The 18,700-nt window shown below is 43.9% G+C and overlaps 1 protein-coding gene across 1 annotated transcript in view; it reads left to right on the top strand.

The window, feature by feature from the left end:
- The window catches only part of LOC126354485 (cytochrome P450 4g15-like), a 96,336-nt gene that overhangs the window by 45,255 nt on the left and 32,381 nt on the right, over window positions 1-18,700 (top strand). The window contains exon 4 of the mRNA XM_050004204.1: window positions 10,810-11,043. Within this exon, the coding sequence (XP_049860161.1) occupies window positions 10,810-11,043 (234 nt within the window). The remainder of the gene's footprint in view (window positions 1-10,809; window positions 11,044-18,700) is intronic.

Raw genomic sequence — 18,700 nt, 5'->3', positions numbered from 1 at the left:
ATCAACAGCGCTAATGGCTGCGCTACATTGTAGCTGATAGAAAACTTAACATTCATTTAGGATGAGAATCATATTGAAATGAAAGTTCAAACAAAAGTATTGAGTTCAGCAACACAGAAACTCTATTTTTCAAATATTACTTAACATAATACATACAAATAATAGATAACAAAAGATGGAGATTTTCATTATCTTATTCTGTAGGTATTATCTGAGATACAGGTTTCTACAGGATATCAAATAATGTCACTGCCAAAAATATTTATTATATTAGTAATGATGAAGTCCTTTTTATTAATATTACGAGAATGATCGTCCAGATTCCACACACAATGATGTCGTAAATATTTTTCTGAATAAAATATATGCGTGGATACTACACAGTGCAGCTAGCTGGTAGTGAAAATTACGTTAGAGAAATGAAAACATGATGAAAGATAAATGGCTTCGTGCTGGCCACATCTCTGTGGATGCAAATATGGTCCACGCTTACCACTCTAATGATGTAAGAGAGCAGAAGATTGCTGCAGTAATGGCTGGGAATTCTAAGTTCAGTCCTGGCATCTGAGTTCTGCTCTAGGTAGGAGACATCTCGCTCTGCAGCTCTAAGATGGACACCACACTCAGTGATGCTACACTTACTTTAGAAGCAAGGCCACTCCATGACACCCTTAGGAAAGTGCATTCTTAGTCTCCTCTAGAAAACTTAGCTCGTTCCGTCAGATTCGGAATCTCGCCAGACAATTGCAACAAACTTTGCGAGTTATGACCAATGATAATTTAATAAAAATACCAACAAACTACCTACTCTTAAGAACTATGCCATGGTAACCAATGAAGTGTTTCTCCGTTGAGGTGGGTGGAAGGTAGAAAATCTCCACTATATAACAAATTTCTAGTTATGGACAATGAGATGGTGCCCACAAACTCTCACATGGGAACTCTCCCCCACTACCAAAATAATTACTATGAGCCAATCGGGGATCTCGTTATTAAATTATGAACAAAAATTCTAGCTGTTCTCCTCTGGGCGTAATGGCTGGGTCCCACACTAGCAGCGTCATATCTTCTAATGTCCTTCAGATCTTATTTGCAAATGGGATTATTTTCGCTTTATGCACAATGATCCGCCCTGATAGCTAAGTGGTCAGCGCGGCGGTCTGTCACGCCAAGGGGCCCGGGTTCGATTCCAGGCTGGGTCGGAGATTTTCTCCGCTCAGGGGCTGGGTGTTGTGTGTCCTCATTATCATATCATCATCATTGGAAAGAAACGGGAAGCCACCACTGGAATCACTTCCCTAGGCGCTCATGCGGTGGACTTCTCTGACGAGGCTTCTCCCATGACAAGACCTGCCGTAAGGCAGAACACGAAGTTTAAAAATAAAGCTTTATAATGAGTTTTCGCTCCTGCAGTGTTTGGTCAGCAGAGTACTCTTCCCTGCATTTTCTTGGCTGAGACTTTGGATTTCAGCAGAAACATTCTTACGAACTATGTGATTCCTCTAGCGACTCTCGCCTTTAGACAGACAGCTTAAAGCCGCAGGCAGCACGTTACAAGACTACTTCACATACCAAAAGGAAAAGAGGTAGACCTAATTAGAATTGTAGTCAGTGGCGTTTGTTATGATTTGATTTACTAGTTACATTGGATTTTTTTAAACAGGTTACGGGATAGTTTTGGGAAAAAAACAGCCATGTAACAAACGGAAATCATCTGGCAGACAAAAACGCCGCAGATCACTGAGGAAGTCGGAATGAGGGGTACAGTTAGCATGGAAGGTCAAGGCTCCTATAATGTCACTCCTTAAACACAACTACCAAAACAGTAAATTAACAATTTATTATAAAACAGCTAAGAGACAGCCATCTTTAAGACAGTGCCAAAATCAAATATAGCTTGCTTCTTAAGCAAGGCAGCAAATTATAATAGCCAAGACTGACTTAAAGAGATGAGCCACAAAGATTTCAATAGTTAAAGGAACAATAAATTACAATCTGGAGTTGATTTAAAGAGCAATAATTGCAATATGAAAGTGATTTATGAGCCCAAATAACACAAGCAGCAGAACAAGTTACCAATTAATACAATTCATTCCCAAGCAAATTAAAACCATTTTTTCTTAAATATACATGAAACACGTTAAAAGTTTACCAAATGTGCAGTGACGTCAGGCTGCCCTGGGCAAAAGGTGACTTAACTTAAAATGCAGGAAGCAGCAGACCAGCCGTCCAAAATAACACCTAAACGCCGGGGTCCAACCGGGAGTCACTTCCCATTAGACGACACCTCACAGCTTCTGTGCACCGAAGCCAAACGTGGAGCCGCTCCCACACACCCCAACTCGCACAAAACTGGAACACAAACAGACTGCAGAACACGCGGCAGACACCAACCAAACATCAGTTAATATAAGTTAAGAGATCAATAAATAACAATATAAATGAAGATGCAATTGCTCTAGTACCGAGTGCATTCAAATAAATGCACATATGTAAAGGAACTACGTATAAATGGCTAGCTTTATAAAATACGAGTCTTTACTACTAACTGAGTGAGTGCTTTCAAATAAATGCACGTATATAAGTGACCCAAATTTTACAGCAATATACAAGTGACGTCGACTTGATGGCAATCAAACTACACTGAAACACACAAACTTCTGGATACTGTCCCAAAAAGCCAAAAAATATAACACGTACACCTTCGTGCTAATCAGCTTCCTAATAGTAACCCAACCAGCGGATTTTTAAAAAGGAAGTAGTAACTGCTGGTCTCCGTGCGGTCACACACTTTGCCGGCTGCTCTTACTTCAACAGCGCGTGAGTTAGGCCAACCAAGCAACAAGTACACTCGCTGGAACGCAAATGGTTCAAAGAAACGAAATCACCAAAATCGCTTACACCTTCGATGAAGAGAGTTGCTCGAGATGGTCTCCAGTGATGAGTCTCTCCGAGAAAACAAGCACCAAGGCAATGCGACGAACAGCGCCCGGAGTTGACATCAGGCAGGTCCCCCACAAACTCGCGACCGTCTTACGAGGTAGGCCCGGTGTGCCGCTGCTGGCCGAGCACGCGTGTTTTCCTCCGTCCACCCAAGCACGTCCTTGCGCCCCGTAGCGAGTCCAACACCAACTGCCGCGAGCGCGAAACACCCGCGAGATAACAATAGGGGCAATGATCCTAGTACGGCCTCTGGGGCGGCAACTAAGTTATATCACTAGTGTAAAGTTTTGATCTACATCTACATCCATACTCCGCAAGCCACCTGACGGTGTGTGGCGGAGGGTACCCTGAGTACCTCTATCGGTTCTCCCTTCTATTCCAGTGTCGTATTGTTCGTGGAAAGAAGGATTGTCGGTATGCTTCTGTGTGGGCTCTAATCTCTCTGATTTTATCCTCATGGTCTCTTCGCGACATATACGTAGGAGGGAGCAATATACTGCTTGACTCTTCGGTGAAGGTATGTTCTCGAAACTTTAACAAAAGCCCGCACCGAACTACTGAGCGTCTCTCCTGCAGAGTCTTCCACTGGAGTTTATCTATCATCTCCGTAACGCTTTCGCGATTACTAAATGATCCTGTAACGAAGCGCGCTGCTCTCCGTTGGATCTTTTCTATCTCTTCTATCAACCCTATCTGGTGCGGATCCCACACTGCTGAGCAGTATTCAAGCAGTGAGCGAACAAGCGTACTGTAACCTACTTCCTTTGTTGTCGGATTGCATTTCCTTAGGATTCCTCCAGTGAATCTCAGTCTGGCATCTGCTTTACCGACGATCAACTTTAGATGATCATTCCATTTTAAATCACTCCTAATGCGTACTCCCAGATAATTTATGGAATTAACTGCTTCCAGTTGCTCACCTGCTATTTTGTAGCTAAATGATAAGGGATCTATCTATGTATTCGCAGCACATTACACTTGTCTACATTGAGATTCAATTGCCATTCCTTGCACCATGCGTCAATTCGCTGCAGATCCTCCTGCATTTCAGTACAATTTTTCATTGTTGCAACCTCTCGATGCACCACAGCACCACAGCATCATCTGCAAAAAGCCTCAGTGAACTTCCGATGTCATCCACCAGGTCATTTATGTATATTGTAAATAGCAACGGTCCTATGACACTCCCCTGCGGCACACCTGAAATCACTCTTACTTCGGAAGACTTCTCTCCTTTGAGAATGACATGCTGCGTTCTGTTATCTAGGAACTCCTCAATCCAATCACACAATTGGTCTGATAGTCCATATGCTCTTACTTTGTTCATTAAACGACTGTGGGGAACTGTGTCAAACGCCTTGCGGAAGTCAAGAAACACGGCATCTACCTGTGAACCCGTGTCTATGGTCCTCTGAGTCTCGTGGACGAATAGCGCGAGCTGGGTTTCACACGACCGTCTCTTTGGAAACCCATGCTGATTCCTACAGATTAGATTTCTAGTCTCCAGGAAAGTCATTATACTCGAACATAATACGTGTTCCAAAGTTCTACAACTGATCGACGTTGGAGATATAGGTCTATAGTTCTGCACATCTGTTCGACGTCCCTTCTTGAAAACGGGGATGACCTGTGCCCTTTTCCAATCCTTTGGAACGCTTCGCTCTTCTAGAGACCTACGGTACACCGCTGCAAGAAGGGGGGCAAGTTCCTTCGCGTACTCTGTATAAAATCGAACTGGTATCCCATCAGGTCCAGCGGCCTTTCCTCTTTTGAGCGATTTTAATTGTTTCTCTATCCCTCTGTCGTCTATTTCGATATCTACCATTTTGTCAACTGCGCGACCATCTAGAGAAGGAAGCACAGTGCAGTCTTCCTCTGTGAAACAGCTTTAGAAGAAGACATTTAGTATTTCTGCCTTTAGTCTGTCATCCCCTGTTTCAGTACCATTTTGGTCACAGAGTGTCTGGACTTTTTGTTTTGATCCACCTACCGCTTTGACATAGGACCAACATTTCTTAGGATTTTCTGCGAAGTCAGTACATAGAACTTTACTTCCGAATTCATTGAAAGCCTCTCGCATAGCCCTCCTCACACTACATTTCGCTTCGCGTAGTTTTTGTTTGTCTGCGAGGCTTTGGCTATGCCGTCTTTAATCACGTGAGCCTGGCAACTAATTTGGTGGTCAGCCAGAAAGCGAAGGGAAACATACTGATCTTAGTTCCAGTCTGCACGGCCACTTTCCGGTCCAGCTCACTGGAAGAAAACTGTATGTTTCTCATTTCTTTGCGGGATCGGGACTATGACTTCAGTAAAAGTTTAAAGTTCCAATCAAGATTTAATTAAATTAAAGTTTCTTACAAACAACACTTAAAATTACGTTACGTTCAATTGAAAACAAGTCTTTCTAATCTAACAGCACCTTTAGCAGTTCAGAGGCGACCTCTACGGTAACTCCCTACCAGATTGTTTTTCGCCCTGACCAACATCACTGAATTGAAAGCTCTCAATAAATGTTCAAAATTTAATGCTCGCCATAAAAGTGGAAATGAATTCACCACTTGCCACGCGGAATTTAATTTCACACGGACGGCACACTTACAGTTATTTTACCGAATCCTAAACGATCCAGAACGGTGTACAGTCCTCGCGAGTTTACTATCCGTTTTCACTGCCACATACGCGCTTGTCACAGCTCGGTTTTGGCGTCATCCGAGGCAGAGGGCGACCAAACGTTTATCTGGCGTGGACCTCTCAGTGTCTGAGAGCGAAGTGACCCTCCCTTCTCCTTCAGGGGCTGTAATTAAAGGTGCCGGTGCGGACTGCCGAGAAAACATCTGTTATCTCTATTTGCATATGGCGACAGTCTACAAACGACCGCTATCTCGGGCACATAATCTTTAATAATATAGTTACCAGTTACTTCAGAAACTTCTTAATATTTGCTGGCATGCAAATAAACAGTTTGAAAGCACGTAGAAAGTTTCAGCTCGCTAGAATGAAAACTTTGCTTAATAGAATTTATTTATTGGAACTAACAGTAGATTCTTACCTCCGATGCATACCTTTGCTAATACTTATGTCAGTTGCTATTTATGTTACAAGTCTTAAACTTGGTTTAGCTCTATTATTTGATACATTTGATCATCTGGTTTAACCAAAATCCTCTATCGTTAAAATTTCAAGTACTTAATCTACAACACTTACGTACATTATAGTTACAAAATGAGTTTTTATTTAATTACTCAGAAACTATAAGAGGTAGATTAACACGGACTCTGTTATTATTTGTGGGGTGTACTGAAGCATAAAACAAAATTTAAAGTTTCTAAGTCCATTATTTAGCGCCTCTGATTTTTCCGAAAAACGTGGATTCTGGCGTTAATTTTTGTTTTATGGTTTTGTAAACTTGCATCACTTATTTACAACTTCTAACTGCACCTTCTGACCAAATTCTGATTTCCTAGCGTCATTATTTAGCGCCTCTGATTTTTTTCTCTTAATACAGCATTTTTCCGTAAAGTATTAAGTTTAGAACATCAAGAATGTGTTTTTGGAACATTATTACACTAAACTATAATTTAACAAAGTTTTAAACATAAATATTGACTTTTAATTTCATGCTAAATTGTGGTGCAATACTTGTGCGCTACTTGAAGACGCGTTAAGGTGACGTGGCGCTAATAGCAGTGAACTGGGGTTAAGTCCCGGCGCACTCGCTAGGCTCTCTATCTCACACATGATACAGCGCTTGGTTTGCTTCAGGCCGGGTAATCGATAGTGTCGTGCCAAAGAGCTGGTGTCCAGAAAAGGCGCACCACGGCTCAGTTATAACGATCGTATCAACGAAATCATGGAGTATGTACACTAAGATGGTATCTGTTCTTTCGGACACGTTAGTGTCTGTGTTTTGCTACCGCACCGCAAAACCGTCCGATTAGTAGACGAAAGGACGTGCCTCTCCAATGGGAACCGAAAACATTTGATCGCGAGGTCGGACATGTCCGAAAGAACAGACACCATCAGTGACGATGCAGCTCGTTAGAATGAAATTACAATGTAATGAACACCCTTAGCTGCTTACAGGCGTTGACATACGTCAACGGGGACAGATGAAAATGTATCCCCCCACCGGGACTCGAACCTGGGATCTCCTGCTTACATGGCAGACGCTCTATCCATCTGAGCCACCGAGGGCACAGAGGATAGCGCGACAGCAGCGATTTATCTCTGGCACGCCTCCCGCGAAACCCTCATTCTCAACGTATTGTCCCGCGCTACATTCGTAGTGCCCCCGCCCACTATACTCATTACTCGCGACGCGTTGCCGATTCCCGTAAGAGTTCGGGCACTGTTTGTGCATTCGCACAGAAGAAGAAGATGGTCAAGTGGCCGGTGAGCCTTAACTATATATATACTAAGATGGTATTTTCTTTCGGACATGTCCAACTTCTTCTACTGTGCGAATGCACAAACAGTGCCCGAACTCTTACGGGAATCGGCAACGCACCGCGAGTAATGATTATAATGGGCGGGGGCATTACGAATGTAGTGCGGGACAATACGTTGAGAATGAGGGTTTCGCGGGAGGCGTGCCAGAGATAAATCGCTGCAGTCGCGCTATCCTCTGTGCCCTCGGTGGCTCACAAGGGGAGGCCGCCAATTGTGAAATTCAGATTCGATTCATACTGCGCATAATAAAATCTCATGGCCAGAGGTGTAATGTGGCAAAGCACCAAGATGCAATTCTCAGTCGTTGTCGAGAAAATGGACAGCTAAGAGAAACCGTTACAGTGAAATACTCTCTACGATCAATAACTTTCTACAACGCCGTGGCGCAGCGGTAAGCGCTCGGGTCGGTAATCAGAAGAACGCCGGATCGAATCTCGCGCCATGTAACTTTTATTATTCGTTTTTTGTAATATATATATAATGTGTGTGTGTGTGTGTGTGTGTGTGTGTGTGTGTGTGTGTGTGTGTGTGTGTGTGATTGATGATGACGGTTCTGCTGCGATTACAGTTACGAAGGAGGCTTTCAAAATACACCAACGCATCTTTCAATTGTTGTTGTTGTTGGTATGTTTAAGGGGGACTAAACAGCTAAGGTCATCAGTCCTCCATTTCAATTGTTGTTTCGCCACTTCACTGTGTATAGAATGTTCTTCGATCACAGCACTTTCATGCGAAGGGCCCGGATCGCTCTCCAGTTGTACCGCCTCCATGTTTCCGTTTGTTTAACAGAGTGTACCAAAGCTCTCACGTACGCACTAATTTTCGTCGATGTTATAAGTTGCGCTACGGACCGCATCTACCTTCTTTCGAAGTTAACAGAGAACTACGCTGTTATGCGGCGGCTCGTTTCGGCCCATTCAACATCTGTCCTTAAAGTGTAACGAGCGAGTAACGGAGTCTAAATTTCATGCTTGCCGCAGCAAATTTGTGTTCGTGGGGTCTCTTTTCTAATTCGAATGTTTGACTTTCTGATGTTCGAAGTCGCCAGTTTTTCCACGACAAACGACTTTCAACAACTTATTTTATGCATAATTGTTGCAAATGATTGCCGGGAATTATATTATATATAGTGTGTGTACATTTGAATTACAAAAAACAAATAATAAAAAAAAGTTACATCATGGTGCGAGATTCGATCCGGCGACCTCCGGATTACGAACCCGAGCGCCTACCGCTGCGCCACGGCGTTATAGAAAATTATTAATCGTAGAGAGTATTTCACCGCAACGATTTCTTTTAACTGTCGATTTTCTCGACAACGGTTGAGAAGTGCATCTTGGTGCTTTGCCACATTACACCTCTGGCCATGGGCTTTTATTACGCGCAGTATGACCGGCCGGAGTGGCCGTGAGGTTCTAGGCGCTACAGTCTCGGACCGAGCGACCGCTACGGTCGCAGGTTCGAATCCTGCCTCGGGCATGGATGTGTGCGATGTCCTTAGGTAAGTTAGGTTTAATTACTGATAAGTTCTAGGCGACTGATGACCTCAGAAGTTAAGTCGCATAGTGCTCAGAGCCATTTGAACATTTATGCGCAGTATGAATCGAAACAATTAAAATCGCTCAAAAGAGGAAAGGCCGCTGGTCCTGATGGGATACCAGTTCGATTTTACACAGAGTACGCGAAGGAACTTGCCCCCCTTCTTGCAGCGGTGTACCGTAGGTCTCTAGAAGAGCGAAGCGTTCCAAAGGATTGGAAAATGGCACAGGTTATCCCCGTTTTCAAAAAGGGACGTCGACCAGATGTGCACAACCATAGACCTATATCTCTAACGTCGATCAGTTGTAGAATTTTGGAACACGTATTATGTTCGAGTATAAGGACTTTTCTGGAGACTAGAAATCTACTCTGTAGGAATCAGCATGGGTTTCAAAAGAGACTGTCGTGTGAAACCCAGCTCGCGTTATTCGTCCACGAGACTCAGAGGGCTATAGACACGGGTTCACAGGTAGATGCCGTGTTTCTTGACTTCCGCAAGACGTTTGACACAGTTCCCCACAGTCGTTTAATGAACAAAGTAAGAGCATACGGACTATCAGACCAATTGTGTGATTGGATTGAGGAGTTCCTAGATAACAGAACGCAGCATGTCATTCTCAAAGGAGAGAAGTCTTCCGAAGTAAGAGTGATTTCAGGTGTGCCGCAGGGGAGTGTCATAGGACCGTTGCTATTCACAATATACATAAATGACCTGGTGGATGACATCGGAAGTTCACTGAGGCTTTTTGCAGATGATGCTGTGGTGTATCGAGAGGTTGCAGCAATGAAAAATTGTACTGAAATGCAGGAGGATCTGCAGCGAATTGACGCAAGGTGCAAGGAATGGCAATTGAATCTCAATGTAGACAAGTGTAATGTGCTGCGAATACATAGATAGATCCCTTATCATTTAGCTACCAAATAGCAGGTGAGCAACTGGAAGCAGTTAATTCCATAAATTATCTGGGAGTACGCATTCGGAGTGATTTAAAATGGAATGATCATATTAAGTTGATCGTCGGTAAAGCAGATGCCACACTGAGATTCATTGGAAGAATCCTAAGTAAATGCAATCCGAAAACAAAGGAAGTAGGTTACAGTACGCTTGTTCGCCCACTGCTTGAATACTGCTCAACAGTGTGGATCCGTACCAGATAGGGTTGATAGAAGAGATAGAGAAGATCCAACGGAGCAGCGCGCTTCGTTACAGGATCATTTAGTAATCGCGAAAGCGTTACGGAGATGATAGTTAATATCCAGTGGAAGACTCTGCAGGAGAGACGCTCAGTAGTTCGGTGCGGGCTTTTGTTAAAGTTTCGAGAACATACCTTCACCGAAGAGTCAAGCAGTATATTACTCCCTCCTACGTATATCTCGTGAAGAGACCATGAGGATAAAATCAGAGAGATTAGAGCCCACACAGAAGCATACCGACAATCCTTCTTTCCACGAACAATACGACACTGGAATAGAAGGGAGAACCGATAGAGGTACTCAGGGTACCCTCCGCCACACACCGTCAGGTGGCTTGCGGAGTATGGATGTAGATGTAGATGTAGAATCCGAATTTCACAATTGGCGGCCTTCCCTTGTCAGATGTATAGTGTGTCTGCCATGTAAGCAGGAGATCCTGGGTTCGAGTCCCGGTGGGGGCACACATTTTCATCTGTCCCCGTTGACGTGTGTCAACGCTTGTAAGCAGCTAAGGGTGTTCATTTCATTGAAATCATGGAGTACCGTGATGTGTTCAAGGTCGACGACCTGACTGGAGACGTTTGGCAGAAGATAACAGGAAGACAGTAAAATGCTGTTATTAATGAATCCTGTGCAATAACAAATTCTTCTGAAGGCGCTGAACCTGTGCGTTCGGTGTTGCAGCGCATAGTGTTCCGGCCGTGGCTGCAGCTGGCCTGCACGGCGTCGACTGCGCTGGGCGCGCGCTGGCTGCGAGAGCGCAAGGGCCAGATCCACCGGCTGGTAGCGCGCGGCATCGCCTACAAGAGGCAGCACCCAGGCGCCGACCGGGAGCCGGCCAAGAGGCGGCCGCTGGCCGAGGTGCTCATCGCGCCGCACGGCCAGCTGCTGCTGTCGCCGCAGGAGGTCCACGACGAGGTGCGTACGTCGCAGTAGCTTCGGCGCTTCAGTTACAGGGCGACAGTGCCAGTGCAGTGTTGGCATTTCGGCGCTCAGCCACTGCACAGTCGCGATTAGTACTCGGTGCTTATACGTTAATTACAGAGTGTTTCAAAAATGACCGGTATATTTGAAACGGCAATACAAACTAAACGAGCAGCGACAGAAATACACCGTTTGTTGCAATATGCTTGGGACTACAGTACATTTTCAGGCAGACAAACTTTCGAAGTTACAGTAGTTACAATTGTCAACAACAGATGGCGCTGCGGTCTGGGAAACTCTATAGTACGATGTTTTCCACATATCCACCATGCGTAGCAATAATATGGCGTAGTCTCTGAATGAAATTACCCGAAACCTTCGACAACGTGTCTGGCGGAATGGCTTCACATGCAGATGAGATTTACTGCTTCAGCTGTTCAATTGTTTCTGGATTCTGGCGGTACACCTGGTCTTTCAAGTGTCCCCACAGAAAGAAGTCACAGGGGTTCATGTCTGGCGAATAGGGAGGCCAATCCACGCCGCCTCCTGTATGTTTCGGATAGCCCAAAGCAATCACACGATCATCGAAATATTCATTCAGGAAATTAAAGACGTCGGCTGTGCGATGTGGCCGGGCACCATCTTGCATAAACCACGAGGTGTTCGCAGTGTCGTCTAAGGCAGTTTGTACCGCCACAAATTCACGAAGAATGTCCAGATAGCGTGATGCAGTAATTGTTTCGGATCTGAAAAATGGGCCAATGAGTCCTTTGGAAGAAATGGCGGCCCAGACCAGTACTTTTTGAGGATGCAGGGACGATGGGACTGCAACATGGGGCTTTTCGGTTCCCCATATGCGCCAGTTCTGTTTATTGACGAAGCCGTCCAGGTAAAAATAAGCTTCGTCAGTAAACCAAATGCTGCCCACATGCAAATCGCAGTCATCAATCCTGTGCACTATATCATTAAGGAATGTCTCTCGTGCAGCAATGGTAACAGCGCTGAGGGGTTGCCGCGTTTGAATTTTGTATGGATAGAGGTGTAAACTCTGGCGCATGAGACGATACGTGGACATTGGCGTCATTTGGACCGCAGCTGCAACACGGAGAACGGAAACCCGAGGCCGCTGTTGGATCACCTGCTGCACTAGCTGCGCGCTGCCCTCTGTGGTTGCCGTACGCAGTCGCCCTACCTTTCCAGCACGTTCATCCGTCACGTTCCCAGTCCGTTGAAATTTTTCAAACAGATCCTTTATTGTATCGTTTTTCTGTCCTTTGGTTACATTAAACCTCCGTTGAAAACTTCGTCTTGTTGCAACAACACTGTGTTCTAGGTGGTGGAATTCCAACACCAGAAAAATCCTCTGTTCTAAGGAATAAACCATGTTGTCCACAGCACACTTACACGTTGTGAACAGCACACGCTTACAGCAGAAAGACGACGTACAGAATGGCGCACTCACAGACTGCGTTGTCTTCTATATCTTTCACATCACTTGCAGTGCCATCTGTTGTTGAAAACTGTAGATACTGTAATTTCGAAAGTTTGTCGGCCTGAAAATGTACTGTCGTCCCAAGCGTATTGCAACAAACGTTGTATTTCTATCGCTGCTCGTTTAGTTTTTATTGCCGTTTCCAATATACCGGTCATTTTTGAAACACCCTGTAAATTGCAGCTACTCACAAGGGAACCTCCACATCGCACCCCCGTCAGATTTAGTTATAATTTGGCACAGTGGATAGGCCTTGGAAGACTGAACACAGATCACTCTAGAAAACAGGAAGAAGTTGTGTGGAAGAATGAAAAAAGAATAAGCAAGATATACAAACTGTGTAGTCCATGGGCAACATCAAGGATACTATGAACACAAGAGCGCCGTGGTTCCGTGGTTAGCGTGAGCGGCTGCGGAGCGAGAGGTCCTTGGTTCAAGTCTTCACTAACCAGCACGGTAGCTCAGCGTGTTCGGTCAGAGGGTTACGCGCCCTCTGTAATAAAAAAAAAAACTGAGTTAATCGATCATCGACGAACTTAAAACGGATGTCTTATGACGTCCGCCCCGAACAGACGCAACGAACTAAAGCGAACAAAATGAGATTTAAAAAAAAGTCTTCCCTCGAACGAAAGTTTACTTTTTTTTCGCAAAGTTATGATCTGTCCGTTCGTTCATTGACGTCTCTGTTCACTGTAATAAGTTTAGTGTCTGTGTTCTGCTCCCGCACCGCAAAACCGTCCGATTAGTAGATGAAAGGACGTGCCTCTCCAATGGAACCGAAAACATTTGATCGCGAGGTCTTAGGTCAACCGATTCCTCCACAGGAAAACACGTCTGATATATTCTATACGACACTGGTGACGGAATTTGCGTCACATGACAGGAATATGTTGTCGACCCACCTAACTTGCATACTTGGCGAATGGATAAAAAGACTCTTCTACCTTGCCCGGTTTAGGTTTTTTGTGAATGTGACAATCACTCCCAAAAAAGTGATGAAAACATATTAGTTTGTCACATAAACTGCATCAAATGAATGCAACAGTTTCACAGTCGCACAGTTTTCTCTGCGCTCTGTCAAAACATAAGTTTTTAGCGTTTTCAATTTTTTCTGTGTGTAGACCGTCAAATCCTGTAAATGTCCAAGCAAGTCTGAACATGTCCTGGAATTTTGGAGAGCGAAGTTGATTATGTGTGGGTGCCTGAACTCTGATACTGTCTGAAAATAAAAAATTAAAATTTTCATTCGAGGGAAGACATGAACCAAGTACCTTTCGCTCCGCAGCTGCTCACGCTAACCACAGGACCATGACACATCTGAGCTCACGTTGTCCTAAATTTACTTATCTTGCGCGTGGACTACTCAGTCTGTATGTTTTGCTTATTTTTTCATAGTTCCACGTAACTTCTTCCTGTTTTTTCGTTTGATCTGTGTTCAGCTTTTTCAAGGCCTATTCACTGTGCCAACATGTAACTAAATCTGAGGGGGGTGCGATGGGGAGGTTCCCTTGTCAGGAAGGTCAAGTGTGGGCTGAAATTATACGAGGGGCGTTTGAAAATTCCGTGCAAAAACAAAAACTACTTACGTGTTTGTGGTAAACCTTTTTTATTTTTCGACATAGTCTCATTTTAGAATTAACACTTCATACAAAGCTGTTCTAATTTGTTGATCCCTTCCAAATAATAGGAATTGTCCAAGTCTGCAAAATAGCTATTAGTTGCTGCAATCACCTCATCATTTGAATAAAATCTTTGTCCCGCCAGTCGTTGGTGAACAAATAGTAGTCCGAGGGAGACAAGTCTGGAGACTGGGGGGGGGGGGGGATGTGAAACGAGTTGGAATCCTATTACCGTTAATTTTGCGACCACAACTGCTGAGGTGTTTGCTGCTGCATTGTCGTGATGGAAAAGGACTTTTTGCGATCCAATCGCCGGCGTTTTTCTTGCAGCTCGGTTTTCAAAGGGTCCAATAACGATGAGTAATATGCCCCTGTAATAGTTTTACCCTTTTCCAGATAGTCGATGAGGATTATCCCTTGTGAATCCCAAAAGACAGTCGCCATAACCTTTCCGGCCGAAGGAATAGTGTTCGCCGTTTTTGGTGCAGATTCTCCCTTGATAACCCATTGTTTAGATTGTTGTATGGTCTCAGGAGCATAGTAATGTTGTTGTGTACATAGTTCCGTGTAGTCAGCGCGTACACAACTTTCCCATTAGAGCGCACGCTGCTAAGCACAACAGCACAGGCGCAGCGCTCGTGCGCCTCCGCACTACGAAATGGCACTGCCTTAGAGACGGACCAAATTCTGCTTCTGCCGATCCGCGTATTAATATGTAACGCAGCCAATGAGATTGCTGCTAATGTAGAACCTTTTCTCCTCGCGGATCACACTCGCGCAGTGGTACCTGAACGTGCGAGGTATTATAACGAGTGTACAGACCTCTGATAAGGCAGTCTGCATTAGTCTGTACCAATCTACAGTCAAGTTTCAGTCTGCGCCTCATATGATTACCATATTCCTGTACATAGCCATGAAGATAAATGAATAGATTCAAATGGCTCTGAGCACTATGGCACTCAACTGCTGTCGTCATCAGTCCCCAATGAATAGACACTTTGTCAAGTATCAGAGATATTTGAGACTAAGATTAACGTAACAAGACCAAAGAAACTTCAGATTGTCAATTGTAAACAGCATCCAGAATCAAGTTACGTAATGTCTATGCTTTTTATTATTTTAATAAATGTATGTGTGAAAATTAATCAAGTTCTGTTTAAAGTTGGTCACTGTCAATCTGCTACTTTAAGGGTGAAAGGTGGCATTTCTATTGTCTGACCTAATGGCAGAAGATAAACACGCCACGATAAGACCAAGAGACATATTGCTGACACTCGCCTACTTTGTTAGAGCGACAAGTCAAATAATCTGATGGTGTGTGTACCGAAGGTCTTACAGTACGCACACCACAAATGTACCCATGTTTCATCCGCAGTGAGTAAATGACGCTTAAAGTCCTGCGGATTCTTCCTGAACATCTGCAAACAATCCTTGCAACACTTCACACGATTCCGTTTTTGGTCAAGCGTGAGCAATCGTGGAACCCATGTTGTGGATAGCTTTCTCATATACAAATGTTTATGCAAAATATTACGTACCCATTCATTTGATGTACCCACAGCACTATCAATCTCACGCACCTAAACTCTTCTGTCACCCATCAGTATATCATGGATTTTATCAATGATTTCTGGAGTCATAACCTCCACAGGGCGTCCAGAACGTTCAGCATCACTTGATCCCATGTGGCCACTGCGGAAATTTTGAAATCACTTATAAACTGTTCTAATCGAAAATGCAGAGTTACCGTAATGTTTATCAAGCTTCTCTTTAGTCTCCTGAGGAATTTTGCGTTTTATAAAGTAATATTTAACCACCACACGAAATTCTTTTTCGTCCATTTTTTTGACAATCATTCGACTTCCTTGATTCACACGAATTCCAGACACAAAGAAATACACCACTATGGCTCAAGCTTGGTACGCGTTCTTTCCAAAGATGCTACTAACTACAGGTGGCCTCGATATGTGCCGGTGGTGCCATCTCTCGGACTTTGCGTGGACTTTTCAAACGCTCGTCGCGGTATGACAGCGAAACCTTGTAGATATGTTAATGCGTTAATTTGGAATCAATTTACGCCGGAAAAAAATTAGTTCCAGTTTAAGCCACCAGGCAAAAATCTGGCGCTGTACAGCATCTCGTTGACATCTCCAGTGCTCATAGCGCCAGTTAATAATAAAATCAATATTATGCCTTTCTCACTAGTTTGATCTTTTCTGCGCACATCCCCTTTCTAATCCATTACATATGGAAATATTTCTGTGCGTGTTTCTTGCATTCATAGTACCAGATTTGCATCTGGTGGCCGAAGTTGGAGCATTTTTTTTCCAGCTAAAATCGGTACCGCATTAGAATATCTACCAAGTTTCGCTGCCATACGATAACTGCAGCACACACTGGACCTCTGGGACTAGCTACACATTAATTATAACCAGCTGGTACTAGCTAGGAAATGTAGTGCTTGCTACTGGGCAGAGCCACCCCTCTCAACAGAGTGAGCAGATACGCGCACATGCAGCAAACAGGTAGGAGAGGGATGGCGAACTCTACTAAGTGGTCGCTGGACAAACGGTGTCGTAAGAAATAAATGCACCAGTAGGATCGTATTCAGGACCTATTGGCCCCTAGGCTGGGCCTGTGTGGAAAGTCCTTCACAAAAGAAGACGAAGTAAATATTCTAGAATTCGAATGTAGAACAACTGTCAACATGAATAGCTTAGAAGTAGATATCCGCTGAGTAGCGAAGCACCTTAAAACAATTAAGAAAAGCAAGGCTTCCGGCCAGACTGTATACCATTCATGTTCCTTCCAGAGTGTGCTGACACACTATCTCCATAATTAGCAGTCATATACAACCGTTCGCTCCTAGGGTGATCCGTACCCAAAGACCTGAGAGTCGCACAAGTCACAGCAATAACCAAGAAAGAAAATAGGAGTAATTCGTTGAATTACAGTCTGATATCACTAACGTCGATTAACAGTAGGACTTCGGAGCATATGCTGAGCTCTAACATTATGAATCACCTCGAAGAAAATGATCTATTGACAGATAGCCCGCAACACGGATTCAGAAAATATCGTTCTTGTGAAACACAGCTGGGTCTATCTTTATTCCCACGAAGTTCCTGCTGTACGTAAACGATGTAGGAGACAATCTGAGCAGTCCTCTGAGATTGTTTGCAGACGATGCTGTCATTTACCGTCATGTAAAGTCATTAGATGATCAAAACTAATTGCAAAATGCTTCAGACAAGATATCTGTATTTAAAAAAAAAATGGTTCAAATGGCTCTGAGCACTATGGGACTTAACTAATCTGGTCATCAGTCCCCTAGAACTTAGCGCTACTTAAGCCTAACTAACCTAAGGACATCACACACATTCATGCCCGAGGCAGGATTCGAACCTGCGACCGTAGCAGTCGCGCGGTTCCGGACTGCGCGCCTAGAACCGCTAGACCACCGCGGCCGGCTATCTGTATTCTACAAAAAGTAGAAATTGGCTCGAAATTATAAAAGTGTGAAGTCATCCTCATGAGAACTATAAAGAAACCGTTACACTTCAATTACACGATAAATCACACCAAAAAAAATGTTCAAATGTGTGTGAAATCTAATGGTACTTAACTGCTAACGTCATCAGTCCCCAAGCTTACACACTACTTAATCTAAATTATCCTGAGGATACACACACACACACACACACACACACACACACACACACACACACACACACACCAGAGAGGACTCGAACCTCCGTTGGGAGTTAAATCACACAAATCTAGAGGCTGGAAACTCAACTAAAAACAATTAGGATTACAATTTCGAATAACTTAGATGTTGTGGTGAAAACAAACCAAAGACTTCGATTCATCGGCAGAACACTTAGAAAAGGTTAATGGGTGCTGAAGGGACTGCTTACACTAGGTTTCTTCTGGAGTGTTGTTGTGCGGAGTAGGATCAGCACCGGATAGTATTCACCGACGACATCAATAAGGTTCAAAGAAGGGCTGCTCGTTTTGTATTATTGAGAAACAACAGGTATCATACACCAACTGGGTGACAGTCACTAAAACAAAGGCCTTTTTTGCTGCGGCAGGACCTTTCTCCTGAAATTTCAATCACCAACTTTCCCCTCAGAGTGTGAAAATATTTTGTTGGCGCCTACGTAGGGAGAAATTATCATCATAATACAATAAGAGAAATCAGAGGTCGCAAGGAAAGATTTAACAGTTTGTTTTTCCCGCGCGCTGTTAGAGAGTGGAATGATAGAGAAGTAGCTTAAAGGTGGTTCGATGAAATCTCTATCAGGCACTTGATTGTGAATTGCTGAGCAATCTTGCAGATATACACTACTGGCCATTAAAACCGCTACACCACGAAGATGACCCGCTACAGACGCGAAATTTAACCGACAGGAAGAAGATACTGTGGTATGCAAATGATTAGCTTTTCAGAGTATTCACACAAGGTTGGCGCCGGTGGCGAAACCTACAACGTGCTGACATGAGGAAAGTTTACAAACGATTTCTCATACACAAA

Source organism: Schistocerca gregaria, chromosome 3 (genome assembly GCF_023897955.1).
Source record: "Schistocerca gregaria isolate iqSchGreg1 chromosome 3, iqSchGreg1.2, whole genome shotgun sequence".
Taxonomy (NCBI): domain Eukaryota; kingdom Metazoa; phylum Arthropoda; class Insecta; order Orthoptera; family Acrididae; genus Schistocerca; species Schistocerca gregaria.
This window is presented reverse-complemented; position numbering and strand designations above follow the sequence as displayed.